At 45.4% G+C, this 17,913-nt stretch overlaps 1 protein-coding gene across 2 annotated transcripts in view; it reads right to left on the reverse strand.

Annotated features, from left to right (window-relative positions):
* dpy19l1l (dpy-19-like 1, like (H. sapiens)) overlaps positions 1-17,060 on the reverse strand; it is a 37,681-nt gene extending 20,621 nt beyond the window's left edge. For both annotated transcript variants that reach the window (XM_029254217.1, XM_029254216.1), the window contains exons 1-10: positions 16,784-17,060; positions 15,480-15,504; positions 15,042-15,129; positions 13,606-13,743; positions 12,999-13,119; positions 12,320-12,413; positions 8,168-8,225; positions 5,571-5,662; positions 5,290-5,389; positions 4,031-4,108 (exon numbers count right to left, since the gene is read on the reverse strand). In XM_029254217.1, coding sequence (XP_029110050.1) covers positions 4,031-4,108; positions 5,290-5,389; positions 5,571-5,662; positions 8,168-8,225; positions 12,320-12,413; positions 12,999-13,119; positions 13,606-13,743; positions 15,042-15,129; positions 15,480-15,504; positions 16,784-16,955 — 966 coding nt within the window. In that variant the 5' untranslated portion in view covers positions 16,956-17,060. The remainder of the gene's footprint in view (positions 1-4,030; positions 4,109-5,289; positions 5,390-5,570; positions 5,663-8,167; positions 8,226-12,319; positions 12,414-12,998; positions 13,120-13,605; positions 13,744-15,041; positions 15,130-15,479; positions 15,505-16,783) is intronic.
* Positions 17,061-17,913: the final 853 nt, after the last annotated feature.

Consider the following 17,913-nt stretch of genomic DNA (forward strand, 5'->3'; position numbering starts at 1 on the left):
TCATCACACCTGGGGTTAGTAACCAACCATATGTCAACCCATTTGCCTGAGAGTGATGGGGAAAACAGAGCCCAAAAAGCACAACCGCAGTGGAGCCGAGAGAGAGACAATGCACAACCTTGCACCTCGCATAACAACGCCGGATGACCCCGCACAGTCCTGTGCGCCAACCAAGAGCCCCTTTCTCTGCACCAGTCCCCCGCCCTCCCCCTTTTTGACCTGTTTTCCTGTCCAGGACACAAGTGAATAAAGTACACAATCACATACCAGTCGCCTTCCCCGTTGTGCGTCACAGCAGTGCCGAAACCCAGGACAGGGCGGTAATGGATGATGAGCAGCTAGAGCACCTCCAGCAGAGGATACACCTCCAACAGTATGAATCCATGGACACCATGATGACAACCCAATTAGCGGAGCGACAGGCACCAGTAGAGGTCCTGGCAGTAACTGCAGACTGCTATGCTCAGCCCCCGACTGCACCCATTCATCTCGTGAAGATGGCCCGGGAGGATGACCTGGAAACTTTTCTACAGGTTTTCGATCACCCAGCAGCTACGGTGGCAAAGTACGGGGCCCCTTGGGAAGCAATAGTGGAGTGGGAGAGGTTTACCTCGAGGGGCACCAGCAACGTTTCAGCAGCCTGTGCTGGATATGGCACAACTGTTCCATTGTGCCCGGAGGGTCCTGAACTCTGCCCAGAGATAGCTGCAGCCGGACTGACAAGAATCTGAGAAGATTGTGGAGCTGGTGGCATTGGAGCAGTTCATAGCAGCCATGCCCGCTACCACAGCTGACTGGTTGCAATGCCAACGTACGGAGCCGAGGCAATCCACATTGCCAAAAATCATCTGGCCACTACTCATGACACCACAAACCCTTCCCCTTCTGCTGTGGCAGTCCCTCCCCGGTCCAGGACTCCTTCCAGTCCCCAGTCCTCGGCCCACCGTGTCCATTCCCCCTCATGCCCAACCCCTTCCCCCTTGATGCATCGCCCTCGGTCGAGCAGCAAAATACCAGCAACTGGTAAGGTTCCAAGGGGGTATATGCTGGGCTTTATTGGACTATGGGTGTCAACAGACCATTGCCCAACAAAGTCTGGTTTCACCGGAGACAGGGAGGGCCAGAGACATAGCATGAGAACAGCAGATTGTCTGCACCCCTGTATCTTCCCCTCCCTTTTCTCCACGAAATTTAGGCACAGACTGATAGGGCTTAAACAAATGTCTTGCTCAGGCGAAAGCAGAAAGGGGGGGTAGGGTGTCAGGGGGTGTATCCGCTCTCTCCCTGTTTGGCCAGATTCAAAAAGGTAAGTGGTCATTTTTGGCTCAGTCTGGGAACAATACCCTTTGGCATGCTCAAAAAGAGGTCATTAACATAGACAGGATGCTCATGTACCGCAGGCAGATCATCTACCTGTACTTTTGTGTCATAAATGATGACTATTACAGGGTAAACTAGGACCCTGATACAGAGGAAGAGACATTCCAATTATTTGTTCCGCTGGGTCACCAGGAATTGCTGTTTCGTGTGACCCATTCTAACCTCTTGGGGGGGCACATCGGTCAGGAAAAACACTGTGACGTTTACAGGCACGGCTTTCTTGAATATTCACAAGGACATCCACCGGTGGTGTGCAGCTTGTCCAGTGTGAATCCATCTGCAGTCCCACAGATGCTGCTGCACCCAATCACCTTAATGGAAGTCCCATTCAACCAGGAGGGGATGGGCCTCAATGGGCCCTTAGAGCATGGCGCATGGGGTTTTTAGTTTGTGTTGCTAATCGTGGATTATGCCACCCATGTGTCTTTCATCCCTAAATGGATGGCCTGGTGGAACACACATACACACACACACACACACACACACACACACACGGTGGCTGAAACCACTCGTCCGAAGTGGGGTCGCGGCGAGCCGGAGGCTAACCTGGCAACACAGGGCGCAAGGTTGGAGGGGGGTGGGGGGACATACCCAGGACGGGACGCCAGTCCGTCACAGGGCACCCCAAGTGGAACTCAAACCCCAGACCCACCAGAGAGCAGGACCCAGCCAAACCCGCTGCGCCACCGCACCCCCATCCTGGTGGAACTCTTCAATAAAGCATAGAAATCACATTTTTCACAGTTTGTGACTAAAGATCCCCATCACTCGAACATGTTATTGGACACTTTGTTGTTTGCCATGCTGGAAGAGCCACAAGCCTCCACAGGGTTATCCCATTTTGAACTGTTGTACAGGCAACGGCTGAGGGGGGGGGGGGTCTTGAATATTATTCAGCAAACGTGGGAGGCGGGGGACAGCCCCAGCAAAAACAAAGCACAACACCTCCTGGACCTGCAGGCTTGGCTGCACGCTCTCGGGTTTTCTGTTTCAAGGACATCTGCAGCAGGCCCAGGAGAGGCAAACCCGTGCTTACAAAAAGGGGACCAAACTGTGTCACTTCACCCCTGGGGAAAAGGTGCTCATATTACTCCCAACTTAGCAGTCTAAATTACGCGTTAAGTGGCAAGGGCCATTTGTGGCCACACAGCAAGTGGGAGATGTCAAGTATGAAGTTGTCTGGTCGAACAGGGGTGGCACTCCTTAGGTTTACCATCTCAACCTCCTCAAATGCTGACAGGCAATGCCAGGTGCTTCTCTCGCCACATGGGACCGTGTACGGGATGAGTTTTGGCTGGAGGTTCCTGAGTTCAACACGGGCACTCACTCAGTGATCCTGGGGTCCAGCCTCTCTGACCGGCACCAATTAAAAGGTGAGACAGGTACAGGAAGAGGTCATGGTGGCAATAGGGAGAGCAGAGAAGCCCAAACGTCCCTGTCCTTAGCAACTTCTTCCAGCTCAAACCAGGGGATCGCCAGCCACTCCCAGGCCAACTGGGAGATATAATCTCTCCAGTGGGTCCTGGGCCAACCTCGGGGTCTCGTCCCAGTTGGCTGTGCCTGGAATACCTCCAAAAGGAGGAGCCCAGGGGACACCTTTACCAGATCCCCAAACCACCTCAACTGGCTCCGCTAAATGTGGAGGAGCAGCGGCTCTACTCTGAGTTCCTCCCATACGGCTGAATTCCTCACCCTGTCACGGAGAGTAAGTCCCACCACCCTGCAGAGAAAACTCATTTCAGCCACTTTTATCCATGATCTTATTCTTTTGGTCATTACCCAGATTTCATGACCATAGGTGAGGGTAGAGACTTAGACTGACTGGTAAATAAGAGTTTTACCTTATTGCTCAGCTTCCCCTTTACCACTGCAGTCTGGTACAGCAACCGTATTACTGCTGCCGCTGCTCCCAGTCTGCAACCCATCTCACACTCCCTTCTCCCCTCACTCGTGAATAAGACCCCAAGATACTTAGAACTCCTCCACCTGGGGCAAATTCTCTCCCCTTACCCAAAGGGGGCATGCCAACCTTATCCGTGAGAGAACCATGGACTCAGACTTGGAGGTGCTGATCCTAATACCGACTACATCTTGCACAACGACCCCAGACAACCCCGCACAGCCCTGCACTCCAAACTAGAGCCCCTTTCTCTGCACTAGTCGTTCACACCGATCTGTTTCCCTGTCCAGGACAGGAGTGAATAAAGTATACAATCACATACTGGTCATCTCCCGAGTTATGTGCAATTTATCCATTTGCATTTACCAGAATTCCAAACCTCAACGATTCCGTGGCCCAGTTCAATGGCCAAAAAAATTCCACAAAAGTCAGACGACAGTCTGACAATATAATGGTCTGCAGTAAAACGGGGCAAATTAGTATTAAGGACAGCAAGTCATTAAACGCAAGAAGTTTTTTTCCTTTACAAATATGCTTGAGTAAAAGGTACTGCTGCTAAAAATTAAACTGAAAAGTACAAATTTCCCCAGAAACTAGTAAATGTAGCTTGTTACTATGTACGTATGTGATTGACTTTACACTTCCACAGACGTCCTCTTTCACCCAGATAGTGGAAGTATGCCCAAAGTTCTTATTTGTAGGATCACTTTGTAGAACACAAAAGTCAAGTCAAAATCAAAAAATACTCACAATGTGCGTGATTAAGACCAACTGCATCTTTGTGGGGGTAAGATAGCCCATGATGTAGGAGGCAAACAAGCAGGATATCTGTAATGAAAAAACTAGTCAAAGTCAACTTTATTGTCATTCTGCCTATATGTGAGTTACACATACAGGAGAACGAAATTCCGTTTCTCTTTGGACCTCCATGCCACACAAAAACATACAGTGAACTTTGCAATTAAAAAAAAAAAAAATACAACAAAAGAGTGCAGAAACAAGACAAGACAGTGCAGTACACAGGCCAGAGTCTGGCAACAACGTACACAATATATAGTATACACAGAAAATGTACACAATGCTATAAAAAGATTTACATAAAACTATAAATATAACAGAAATATAGAAAGGCTATATGGGACATGTAATTTAAAATAGCACAATTAAACATTGGACACTGGAGACTAGAGACACTAGACAGCTAGCCAGCTACAGGAGCAGTAATTATTCAGTAGCAGTGTTATTCAGGGGCAGTATTCCATATATGACATTTATTTATTTATTCAGCAGACACTTTTCTCCGAAGCAACTTCCAATAAACCCTATGTAGTGTGGGAGGAAACCGGAGCAGCCAGAGGAAACCCACACAGACACGGGGAGAACATGCAAACTCCATATCAACTGAGTGGGGGCTGAACCCATGTCCAGTCACACCACCCAGGTGCTATGAGATGGCAGCACTACTTGCTGTGCCACCGTGCTGCCCAAGTTAATTGTTTGAGTATGTTGTTTGTTAACTACTCAATAAATAAAAAAATAGTTTGCCTAGAGTACTTGAGAGCGTCTCCCAAATACCAATGTAGTATTATCGAAACAACATACTTGCTGCCAAAAATACTGTCATAAAATCCCTATACTCAGCCTCTGGCAACCAGACTATGTGACCATTGTTAGCACACCATAAGCAGTATCAGCTGTGATCAGACTTGTTTTTCAGAATTTATTTTTCAGCCTGCACGTTAAGTAAAGGTTTTTTTACTCCCACACTGAGTTTTCTAGTTTTAACCCCTCACAAAATATCTGCATTTTAAGCAAAAACTCAAGTAACAATTTTAAATTACTTTGTACGTTGTAACGTTGTAAGTCGATTGAGAGAAACGTGTCCGCTAAATAAACAGATAAAAATAACAAAAATTTGCTCACTTATTCTATAAGGCACAGCTTGATGCTGAGTGCGTGACTCATGTTATAACTGAAGAGGTTTTTCCGTTGTTCTGCTTTCTGCTTACCTGAGTAAGAAGGACAAACTGGGCAAACTGCCATGGAAGCATAAATAGCACATTGGATACACCAAGGGCAACTAAGGCTCTCCTCCTTGGAATCTGGCTCCTGAGCAAAATCAGAAGGACAAGACCTTTGAGCTGTGCACTTCAAGAACCCCAGACTGCACAACACTGCACATTAACCTGTCATAGTCTATAAGGCCTAAGGAGAGAGTAAGGCCGGCTGTACCCTAAACCTATAAGGTTATAGTATGCCACAAAAGAATGCCCCTGAAGCCTTATCATACCTGAGGATGTAGGTAAGGAGCAGCATCTGCAGGACCAGGAATGGATAGGAGAAGCTCTCACGCAGGGGTGGAGTCCACATGACCCGTGTGCTCTAATGTTGTGTAAGAAAGGAAGTGTCCCATGCATATACAGACACAATCGCTGTGCTAGACTGCTTCAGTCTTACAATTTATTCCTTTTAATTTTCAGAGTTGAATGTTCATATCTAAATACTACGGTATTGTAAGGTACATTACTCAAATACATGAATAATTCAAGAAAAGGAAGGTTAAAATAATCATGAAGAGCATAACAAGAAATGGATGACGGATAAATCAAATGAAAAGAATTACCAGACAAGGAACAAATCGAACAACCCTTCAAACACATGCAGGGATGCCTTTAAACCCAGTAACATACCTTTGTATGTGTTATACAACTACACATATCAGTAAAAGATCACACTACAGAGTATGCACTGCTAACTTCATCTACAACCTCAATTCCAAAAAAGCTGGGACAGTATAGAAAATGCTAATAAAAACAAAAAGGAATGATTTTTAAATTTACTGTGACATGTATTTAAACAAGAACAGCATAAAGACAACATATTTCATGTTTCATTTAATCAATCGCAATGTTTCTTAAAGATATACGTTTATTCTGAAATTGATGCCTGCAACATGTTCCAAAAGAGTTGGGCCAGGGGTAGGACTAATACCGACGTGACAAGTTGAAATAATAATGTGATGTTAAAATCACTCATTTTGCCTACCTCCTCAGCTAAGAGTCTGGGAGTGATGATTGACTCAAGTCTATCTTTCTCTTAGCACATTGAAGCCACAACCTGGACCTGCAGATACATTCTGCATAATACCTGCAGGATTTGTCCTTACCTCACAACTGTCTCTGCTCAACTACTTGTCCAGGCCATAGTGACATCCCATCTGGACTACTGCAATTCTCTCTTGTGTGGCCTTCCCGCTACTGCCATCAAACTTCAAACATGATACAGAATGCTGCTGCACAAGCAGTGTTTGACTTGCCAAAGCGTCCCATGTATCTCCTCTACTCATTTCTCTGCACTGGCTTCCTATAGCTACCTGGATTAAACTCAAGACCCTGGTCATTGCCTACAAATGCATCAATACAACTGCTCCCAGATATTTACAAGACTTCATCAACTGTTACACCCCAATCAGACTCCTTTGCTCGTCTACTTCTGCTCGCTTGGTGGTTCTGTGCACGAAAAGCACAGAGGTTCTCGGTTCTGGCTCCATTGTGGTGAAATGACCTCGCCCTGTCGCTCAGAATGGCTGAAACTGTCTACATTCGAGAAGGGTCTGAAAACTCACGTTTTTCAGACTCACTTTGCCCAAGATCTCTCCAGCTCATGTACAGTGTAAATGTTCATGCACCATAACTTTATGATCATCTCCAGATAAGCCTTTACATAGGCACTACTCCTGTATTGTATGTAAATATTTGTGAACCTTTTTGGGAAAAAAAAAAAAAAATTGTGTAGGAAGGTTATCAGGATTCATCTATCCTGCATTTTATGCACCTACTCAAGCGATGAACATTGGTGCTTCAAGTGGAAAGAAAAACTAGGTTTACTTAATCACATGTCTGCAACTATGTCTTTCTCCTAATGTAATGCATAAATTGTATTTTCGCTGAGATGTACGTTGCTTTGGAGAAAAGTGTGTTAAATGAATAAATGTAAATAATGTAAATGTAAACAAATGAGGCAATTATGTCACAGCATATAGGGAGCCTCCAAAAAAGGCCTAGTCCTTCAAGAACAAGATAGGTCAAGACTGGCCAATTTGATGCATCAGCGAATAATCCAGCATATTGAGAACAACATTTCCCAAAGACAAATCAGTAGAATTGTGGGCATTTCACCCTCTACAATGCACAATATAATGAAAAGATTCAAGGAATACAGTCAAATCTCAGTGGATAAACAGCAAGAAAACCACTTCTGAATGCATGTGTTCTCCGATCCCTCAAGCGTCACCGTCTTAAAAACCATCATGCATCTGTAATGGATATCACTCAACATCATTCACCGTTGTATCCACAGATGCAAGTTAAGGCTTTACTATGCAAAGCAGAAGCTATACAGCAACACTGTCCAGAAGCACCGCCAACTTCTCTTGGCTTGGTCTCATCTGAGATGGACAGTGGCACAGTGGAATCGTGTTTTGTGATCGGATGAGTCAACGTTTCATATAGAACAATTTTTTTGGAACGTGTTGCAGGCACGAATATTCTTCACATATACTGAAATAGTTATTTTATTTTCTTATTTACTTTAAGTGTTCTTTTTCTGCTGCTGTTGTCCTGAGGGCTGCCACACAATTTCATTGTGTTTCATACAATGACAAAGTATCTTATCAATTTCAGAATAAACGTATATATTCAAAAAACAATGCAGCTGATTAGGTAAAACATGAAATACCTTGTGTTTATACTGTTTTTATTACCATTTTCCATACTGCCCCATTTTTTATGGAAATGGGGTGGTAAGAGGGATCTGCCAGAAGAGAGGAAATTCAAGGTAGAACAGTGAGCTCCAGAGCATGCCATGGCAAACGGTGCCTCCTCTTACCTCCCCATGATTGAAGAAGAAACACAGAACTGTGGTGGTACCGCCAAGCCAACTACCACTGGAGGGTGAAATAGATACAGTTATTAATAAATAAATGAACAGGCCAAGCTGAATTCATCTTTGAGGCAAAACACTGACACAATTAGACATACAGCCAAAATCATCCACCAGGCACAACTGATTAATAAAGTGTTCACCAGTCGCTTAAAAATGCCATTTTAAAGTACAATAGACCCTTCATTTTCATATCCAGTAAACCTCAAAAAAAAAAAAATTTTTATTTCTGCATTTATTTTTTTAATGATCTTCCAGAAACAAGCCACAGAAAAGTAAAACCATAAAATACATGAACATGAAGGGCTGAGTGTAGCTTGCCTTTAAGAAGACTTTATTGTGAATGTTGGAAGCTATTAAAAGGAAACAACCTGATGACCATTTTTCAGAAAGTCTGATTATTTATGACATGGTAGTGATTTACCCTCCTTGAACCGCCACCTTAACGTGGTGGAGGGGTTTGAGTGCCTGAATGATCTCAGGAGCTATGTTGCCTGGGGCTATATGCCCCTGGTAGGGTCTCCCATGGCAAACAGGTCCTGGGTGACAGACGAGACAAAGCGCGGTTCAAAACCCCCTTATGATGACCATTAAATCGAGGTTCTCGTTTACCCCGCCCGGTATGGGGTCACCGGGGCCCCACCCTGTAGCCAGGCCTGGGGGGGGCTCGCAAGCGAGTGCCTGGTGGCCAGGTCTATGCCCACAGGGCCTGGCCGGGCTCAGCCCGAGGCCAAGACGTGGAGCCGCTCTTCGGTGGGCTCACCACCTGCCAGAGAGGCCGTAAGGGGCCGGTGTGTTGTGATTTGGGCGGTGGTCGGGGCCGAGTGCCCAGCCGACCCAAACCTCGGGCGCCAACCCTGGCTTTTGGGACTTGGAATGTCACCTCACTGGCGGGGAAGGAGCCTGAGCTGGTGCGGGAAGTTGAGAGATACCGTCTAGATATAGTCAGGCTCACTTCCACTCACAGCTTGGGTTCTGGAACCACTCTTCTCGACCAAGGGTGGACTCTCCACTATTCTGGCGTTGCCCAGGGTGAGAGGCGGCGGGCGGGTGTGTGCTTATTAAAAGCCCCCTAGTTCAGCCGCCAAGTGTTGGAGTCTACCCCGGTGAATGAGAGGGTCGTTTCCCTGCACCTTCGGGTCAGGGAACGGTCTCTCACTGTCGTTTGTGCTTATGCACCTAGCGGCAGTGCAGAGTACCCGGCCTTTTTAGAGTCCCTGGGGGGCGTGCTGGAAAGCGCTCCCACTGGGGACTCTGTCGTTCTACTGGGGGACTTTAACGCCCACGTGGGCTGCGACAGTGACACCTGGAGGGGCGTGATTGGGAGGAACGGCCTCCCTGATCTGAACCCGAGCGGTGAGTTGTTATTGGATTTCTGTGCTAGTCACGGTTTGTCCATAACGAACACCATGTTCATGCATAAGGGTGTCCATCAGCGCACTTGGCACCAGGACACCCTAGGTCGGCGGTCGATGATCGACTTTGTAGTCGTTTCTTCTGATCTTCGGCCATATGTCTTGGACACTCTGGTGAAGAGAGGGGCTGAGCTGTCAACTGATCACCACCTGGTGGTGAGTTGGATTCGATGGCGGGGGAAAAAGCTGGACAGACCTGGCAGGCCCAAACGCAAAGTGAGGGTCTGTTGGGAACGTTTGGCGGAGGCCCCTGTCAGAGAGGTCTTCAACTCCCACCTCCGACAGAGCTTCAACCAGGTCCCGAGGGAGACTGGGGACATTGAGTCCGAATGGACTATGTTCCACACCGCCATTGTCGGGGTGGCGGTTCGGAGATGCGGCCATAAAGTCTCCGGCGCCTATCGCGGCGGCAGTGGACACCGGAGGTAAGGGATGCCGTCAAGCTGAAGAAGGAGTTCTATCGGGCCTGGCTGGCTCATGGGACTCCTGAAGCAGCTGACGGGTACCTGCGGGCCAAACGGAGCACGGCTCTGGCAGTCGCCGCGGCAAAAACTCGGGCCTGGGAGGAGTTCAGTGAGGCCATGGAGGAAGACTTTCGGTCGGCCTCAAAGAGATTCTGGCAAACCGCCCGGCGACTCGGAAGCGGAAAGCAGTGTTCCGCCAACACTGTTTACAGTGGAAGTGGTGTGCTGCTGACCTCGACTGAGGATATCCTCGGGCAGTGGAAGGAGTACTTTGAGGATCGCCTCAATCCCTCCGACACGCCTTCCGTAGAGGAAGCTGAGGCTGGGGACTCGGAGGGGAACTCGTCCATTACCCTGGCTGAAGTTGCTGAGGTAGTCAAAAAACTCCTCGGTGGCAAGGATCCGGGGGTGGATGAGATCCGCCCCAAGTTTCTCAGGTCCCTGGATGTTGTGGGGCTGTCTTGGCTGACACGCCTCTGCAGCATTGCGTGGAGCTCGGGAACGGTGCCTCTGGACTGGCAGACCGGGGTGGTGGTGGTCCCTCTTTATAAGAAGGGGGACCGGAGATTGTGTTCCAACTATAGGGGGATCACACTCCTTAGCCTCCCTGGGAAAGTCTATGCCGGGGTACTGGAAAGGAGAATCCGAACAATAGTCAAACCTCGGATTCAGGAGGAGCAATGCGGTTTTCGCCCTGGCCGTGGAACACTGGACCAGCTCTATACCCTCACTAGGGTGTTGGAGGGTTCATGGGAGTTTGCCCAACTAGTCCAGATGTGTTTTGTGGACCTGGAGAAGGCATTCGACCGTGTCCCTCGTGGCATCCTGTGGGAGGTACTTCGGGATTATGGGGTTCGGGGCTCGCTGCTACAGGCTGTTTGTTCCCTGTATGACCGGAGCAGAAGCTTGGTTCACATTGCCGGCAGTAAGTCAGACCTGTTCCCGGTGCATGTTGGACTCCGCCAGGGCTGCCCTTTGTCACCGATTCTGTTCATTATCTTCATGGACAGAATTTCTAGGCGCAGCCAGGGAACGGAGGGTGTCCGTTTTGGTGGCCGCAGGATCTCGTCTCTGCTTTTTGTGGACGTTGTGAAGTCCTGTTGGCTTCATCGAATCAAGACTTACAGCGTACACTGGAGAGGTTTGCAGCTGAGTGCGAAGCGGAGGGGATGAGAATCAGCACTTCCAAATCCGAGGCCATGGTTCTCAGTCGAAAAAAGGTGGATTGCCCCCTCCGGGTTAGGGGGAAGTTGCTCCCTCAAGTGGAGGAGTTTAAGTATCTCGGGGTCTTGTTCACGAGTGAGGGAAAAATGGAGCGGCAGGTTGACAGACGGATCGGTGCGGCGTCCGCAGTAATGCGGTCATTGTACCGGTCTGTTGTGGTGAAGAAGGAGCTGAGTCATAAGGCGAAGCTCTCAATTTACCGGTCGATCTACGTTCCTACCCTCACCTATGGTCATGAACTTTGGATCATGACCGAAAGAATGAGATCGCGGATACAAGCGGCAGAAATGAGTTTCCCCCGCGGAGTGGCTGGGCACACCTTTAGGGATAGGGTGAGGAGCTCAGTCACCCAGGAGGAGCTCGGAGTAGAGCCGCTGCTCCTCCACATTGAGAGGAGCCAGTTGCGGTGGCTCGGGCACCTGTTCCGGATGCCTCCTGGACGCCTCCCTGGTGAGGTGTTCCAGGCATGTCGCACTGGGAGGAGGCTTCGGGGCAGACCCAGGACACGTTGGAGAGACTACGTTTCCCAGCTGGCCTGGGAACGCCTTGGGGTTCCCCCAGAGGAGCTGGAGGAGGTGTGCGGGGAGAGGGAAGTCTGGGGGGCTCTGCTTGGACTACTGCCCCCGTGACCCAGTCCCGGATAAGCGGAGGAAGATGGATGGATGGATGGATGGTAGTGATTATAGCTACAAGTCTGCACTATGTAGCTATGAATAATTAGTGTACACTCCCACTTTGATCAGTCTCCATACTGTGTACCTTTTGACAGTGGTGAGCAGAGTCCCACAAGATGTACGATACGTTTTAATTTACTTTTACTAGCCATTGATTTACAGTTAAAATGGCGTAAAATTATGAATATTTGTTTATTATAATTATTAGAATTCCTGAAAAGGGTAAAAAAAAAAAAAAAAGGAGATCAAGAACAATACATTCTATGGCCCCAGGGGACCTGGGTTGTGCCCAACTGCACTACATAAGCCAGACATACTCACCTTAAATATGTTCCATAAAGAAAAAACAAGCTCATCATGACTCCATTCAGCAGAAACACAAAGGAGACGTAGAAGTGTGCAGGATCACCCAAGCCTTATGCGGAAAGAAACATCAGTGTCATAACGACGCTGTCACTGTCAAAAAAAACAGATGGCCGTTTGGCAGCGTGACACCTCTCAATCGTACACTGCTATTTCTGAAAACTTGGCTAACCTCAAGGGGGGAGGGGGAATATTCCTTTACCAAATTTTGGTCTTAGAAACAACTGCATGACTGCTGCAGAATGATGCTTTAATTCTCTAAACAGTTTCCAAATAAAAAATATGCAGATGGTGATGTCTTAGCATATACAGTGCTGTGAAAAAGTATTTGCCCCCTTCCTGGTGGGGTTTTTTTTTTTGCATATTTGTTACAGTTAAATGATTGAGATCAAACAAATTTTAATATTACACAAAGATAACCCGAGTAAATACAAAATGCAGTTTTTACATGATGATTTCACTTATTAAGGGAAAAAAGCTGTTGTAATGTACATTTACAAGCTGTGAATACCACAAGGCTTTGCCTACCAACGCAAACAGACTCCAACTGAAAGGCTGTGAAAGAGAACCCGGAACCCAGTAAACCTGCCCACAGTGACACTGCTGTGCTTTAAGAAGAGCAGGACACTCATTTTACCTTCACAGCTCTCCACCGGACTTAGACCCTCCCCCCTGTTGACAGACCAGCACATCTTGGTGGAAATTCCAAAGAAATCCATTGTACTGGTGTACATCCGGTACCAGCTTGCCAAGACCACCTGCCCAGTAACAGAGATGAACAAATATTTAACAAAGCACTGTCCCCCAGTGCTGCTAAAACAGTCAGTCATTGCATTCGCTAGAATTTAAAGGTCTTTGTGAACTGCTGTAGCTCAGTATAATGATTGACATGTCTTCATGATGGGTCTGTTGGAACAGTTAAGTCTAAAACTAAACAACTTTTACATTAGCTCATGAAGCTTACACTTTTCTTCCCTAAAATTATTGACCCATTTATAAAGCTAGGTAATTCATACTAGAACAAGTTGGGGTAAGTATGTTGCTCAAGGGTACCACAACAGTAAGCAAGATTCAAACTTGCAGCAGCTCTAACCACACAGCTATGAGCTGCCCCATCTGTATAATTCAAAATTTACGTTTACTTCCTGCACAAAAAAACTGCTTTTTTTCTGTCAGTTTTATCATATGTTACATATAATGAGTGCCATTTCGTCTACTGAAGAATATAACAAAATGTCACACACCTCTGGGTATAGGTTGAATCTCTTCAGGGTGTTAATAACCAAGGGGTACTCAGTAAGACGGTCATTCATTATCGAATGCAGCCCACTGGCAAAAGATGGCGCTTCAATTATGGTCTTATAGTAAGAGTAATAGAGACCCTATTAAGAAAAACAAGTAATGCACATTTTACTAGTGTACAGAAAAATAACGAATGGCAATAAAAATATAATTATCACACAAAATAAGCAGAAATCATCTACAAAGCATTTAATACGAGTGGCTGTTCAGAAGTTTATCACGTTTGGTAGCGATCAGATTCATTCCACTGCATGCAGAAGTATCCATACCGTTCACCCATAAATCACACAAACCATCTTAAGGGCTGTTCTGATAATGTTCCAGTGAGAATGCACATAATGCTTTGATATTTATAATAATTTTATATCCTAATGTCCTGTCTCAAACTAATGAGTAAAATAAATCATCAATAAATGTACCATATAAAAAAAAAAAAAACATGTAATGGAAAGCAAAAGAAATGCAGTTTCCACTTTTAAAAGAATCCACAGAATTCTTCCACTTTGAAAAAATGGTGAGCAAGCAGGGAAAATTATTTTTGAGTGCTTTATGTTAATGGATACAACTGAAGAAGCTTTTCCGTTTCTCTGCTTCCTGGTTGAGTAAGTAACAACAAACTGGGCAAACTGCCAGGGAAGCATAAATAGCATAACTTATGTTTAAGTTCAGTTTGGCCTTTGCTTTTCAGTCCAGTCAAAACATCCTAGTAGATTTTGGTTCTAACTAAAAGCCATTTATGTTTTGCTTGCCATTATTTAAGAATCATAAGAAGGACAAATAAGACAGCATAACTCCAACCACCACTGCTCGCTTCTTGGTCGTTCCCCAAATTTAGCAAACCCTTGCATGCCAGATATTTTTACACTAGTGTAAATGAAGCCTTTATCTTTAGATCCTGTAAACCATGAAGTGGTTAACTTATTAATGGTAACCTCTTAATATAATGGAATTTGTTAAAATTATGAAACATGCTTGTGTTACAGTCTTGCATAAATACTCTTTATTTTGGTGTTTTAAATTTTATGTTACATATTATATCCAGACCCACGCCCTCCCCATAACAAGTCATGGTAACTTAATCCCCTCAATGGAAAGCTGCCAAAAGGGGAGTTCATGGAACAAATTAAACCTATTAAATGAAGGGTGTGTATGAACTCTGTGCTTACTAATATACTGATTTGTTTGCTGGTCCTAGATTTGCATAAAATGTTCTGACTGAGTAACAATATGGGAAAATAATTGAGACTGAACAATGCAAACAGTATTTAGTGTAATATACCAGTATCAAAAAAACTTTTTCCCCATTGAAGGGAATCATATCAAAAAAAATAAATGAAATAGCCACAAGATTCCAATTAGCCAGTTTTTTGCTTCTTACCATTTCTGTCCGAAAAGCCATTTCCTTTTCCAAAGTTGAAAGGTGAGAGAAATGCCTATCATTTTCAAACAGGTACGAAAGATGATACCTAATGGAAAACAAAAATGTAAGAACCCTCGAGTCTACAGTTGAAAACACAAATGTTCTTCAGTTAACCTACTTTTAAAATCTTTCATTGAGTATTACATACTAACTTCCTATAGCCAGTTCTGGACATTTTAAAAAACTTAAAATTTTCCTTTGAAACATTAAGAAAACATTCAAGTAGAGACTATTAGGTTATGCATTGGCTAATTAAGTGGATGGACGATGTACAAGACCTTTAAGGTAAGTGCTTTTTAAATGTACTACTGCAATTTGATTATACAGTTCTGATTTTTTATAAACAGAATTTCTGGACTGGGAACTCAAAGTAGAACATTAATCCACTGAACTCACCAATGTGCAAGCCCAGCCAAAGCAGCTATGGAAAAGGGACAATAAAATTAATCACGGCTTTGAATTCCCACAAGCTGTCTCATTGCTTCACTGTTTTTTCACCAGATTTCAAACATACACACCATACATTATAAGCATATTTATATTGAGTCAGTGTACCTTGTTTATCTGAAAAACAAAGTGTAATGCTCCCCCACAGTTCAAATTTTAACAAATAAAGCCATCTCTAGCTATACTTTCATTCCATTTTCTAGGTTGAGAAGACTACATGGATCCACACACTGAAAAACACAGAGCCATACTCACTGAAATAGTTTTAAACTGATAGAATTTGGGGGTTCAAATACATTTTTATTCCTGGTTTCCATTTCCTCTGAGTACTCTACTTTTCCACTACCAGTCTGATTAAAACTGAACTTTACTGAGGAGGACCTGGGGTGGATTTCGCATGACAGCCTACTTGATCACTTTGAAAGGAGCTGCTTATTTGACCTAGATCAATTAAAAAGTCTAAAATTAAAAAATGATATTAGTTGGTAGCATCTGTCCGTGTGCAATTTGTAAGTTCTCCCCATATTGTGTGGGTTTCCTCCCACAGTCTAAAAACAAATGTTCCAGGTGAAAATATGACTCTAAATCCCATGTAGTGTCTGTTATCAAGCTACTTATTAAACCCCTATGACTGGAGTGGTGCAAGCGGTGGAGCAAAGATCACATATTGGCACTGTCCTGTTTAACTTGATGGTTAACGTCTGAGAGAAGTGCGATTCAGTGCCCTCCTCTATAGGATACGTCTATGATGTTAAGAAATGTGTAATCCATTCCATGACCTCTACTTGTATGGAACAGTAACTATATTTATATGAAGTTTTCTTAACTGCCATGTCCCTACGGCTGTGTTGCTATGATGCACAAAGGACTGATGCCTGGGAAGGGCAGTGCAGTGCAGCAGTATCTCACACTGTTAGAAGGAAGCACCGACTGTGTAGCCTAGTAGGTGTCTGCTAAATTAAGAACAGATTATAGGTCAGCTCTAAAGTTCATTAACCAGTTTACAAATATTAATCCAATTATGTATATGAAAGGACTGGACTATTAGGTTTGAACGAAAACGGTGATTTGAATGGCTGAACAGCTGTCATTTATTTTATATTATTAGTAATAATGTCGGTGCATCCAGTTTTCAGCATTCTAGCCCGGCACGACTACGAGCTCCGCGCGCGCACAGCAGGGCGGAGCAAAAAGGACTCCGAAATGGATACGTATAGTGACAGAGAAGAAGCTTCCACGCTAACGGCTTTTACCCAGCCCCACGATGAGAACCGCGTACGACAGGCCCGCTCTTGCAGCTCTGCCTCCAGCCGGCAAGCCGCTGGTGGCCCGGCTCTCCCTGGGCGGCCGCCGGCCTCTGTGCGTCGCTGGGCTTTTCTCCGTGTCCACGGGCTGCACTGCCGGCCTCCGCGTCTTCACCGCCATGTCTTCGCACTCCAATCTCGTCCGGACCGAGTCCAGCGCTCTCCACCGCCACTTCCTCACTCGGTTCGCCGACGAGCCGTGTGCGTGTGCTCCAATCCACGCACGCACGCATGCATGCACGTACGCTTGCACGCACGCCCCATTCCGAGCGTGTCTGACGCTGTAACCACGGCAACCGAGGTTACGCACTAAGGACGGCGAAGTATATGAAGCGGGAAGACATTTACGCTTCATTTAGCAGATTTAGCAGACGCTTTTCTCTAAAGCAACGTACAATGTTAATCTGCCTACAATCATTTACTCATTTTTACAGATGGGTAATTTTACTGGAACAATTAGGGTAAGCAGTTGTGGTCAACACCCGCTAGTAGTAGTCAAGCCAAGTGCTATATATAGCTGGAGGTGGGATTGGAACCTGCACCCTACCAAAACAAAAGCAGGAGTTCCAGCTGTCTCAAAACATTGTCTGTTCAATGGTTTACTTGTTTAATGGTCTCGTAGACCCCTGTCAGACTTATTACTAAGTGCGAAAGTCCATGAAATCATCATGGACTCCACGAACTAGAAATGAGGAAAATACAGGAATCACTAGTTGTAGAAACATGATTTAGAAAAGGGACGGGTCACATGGCAAGAACGGACAGATGTGGCTGTGTGGAGCTTTAAAAGGAATGGAAAGGGTTTATTTAAATGTCAGTGGAAGATTAGTTCTTTTAAAAAGGGTAAAATAACAGCAGTCAGAAACCTGATTCCAGATGCATGTGGATCTTGAGGGACGATTAATATTTGAACAGAAACCACATGAAATCAAAATGACCGTATGAAATAAGAGGGTATCCTTTTTCTTGTAGTTTTAACATTTATATCTGGTTCAAATGTCTTCTCTGGACACCAAGAAGCTGCCTTTAAATGTATCCAATGATACCATCTAGTGTAGAAGCAAATGTTTAAAATTAAT

The sequence above is a fragment of the Scleropages formosus genome, chromosome 8 (genome assembly GCF_900964775.1).
Source record: "Scleropages formosus chromosome 8, fSclFor1.1, whole genome shotgun sequence".
NCBI lineage: Eukaryota > Metazoa > Chordata > Actinopteri > Osteoglossiformes > Osteoglossidae > Scleropages > Scleropages formosus.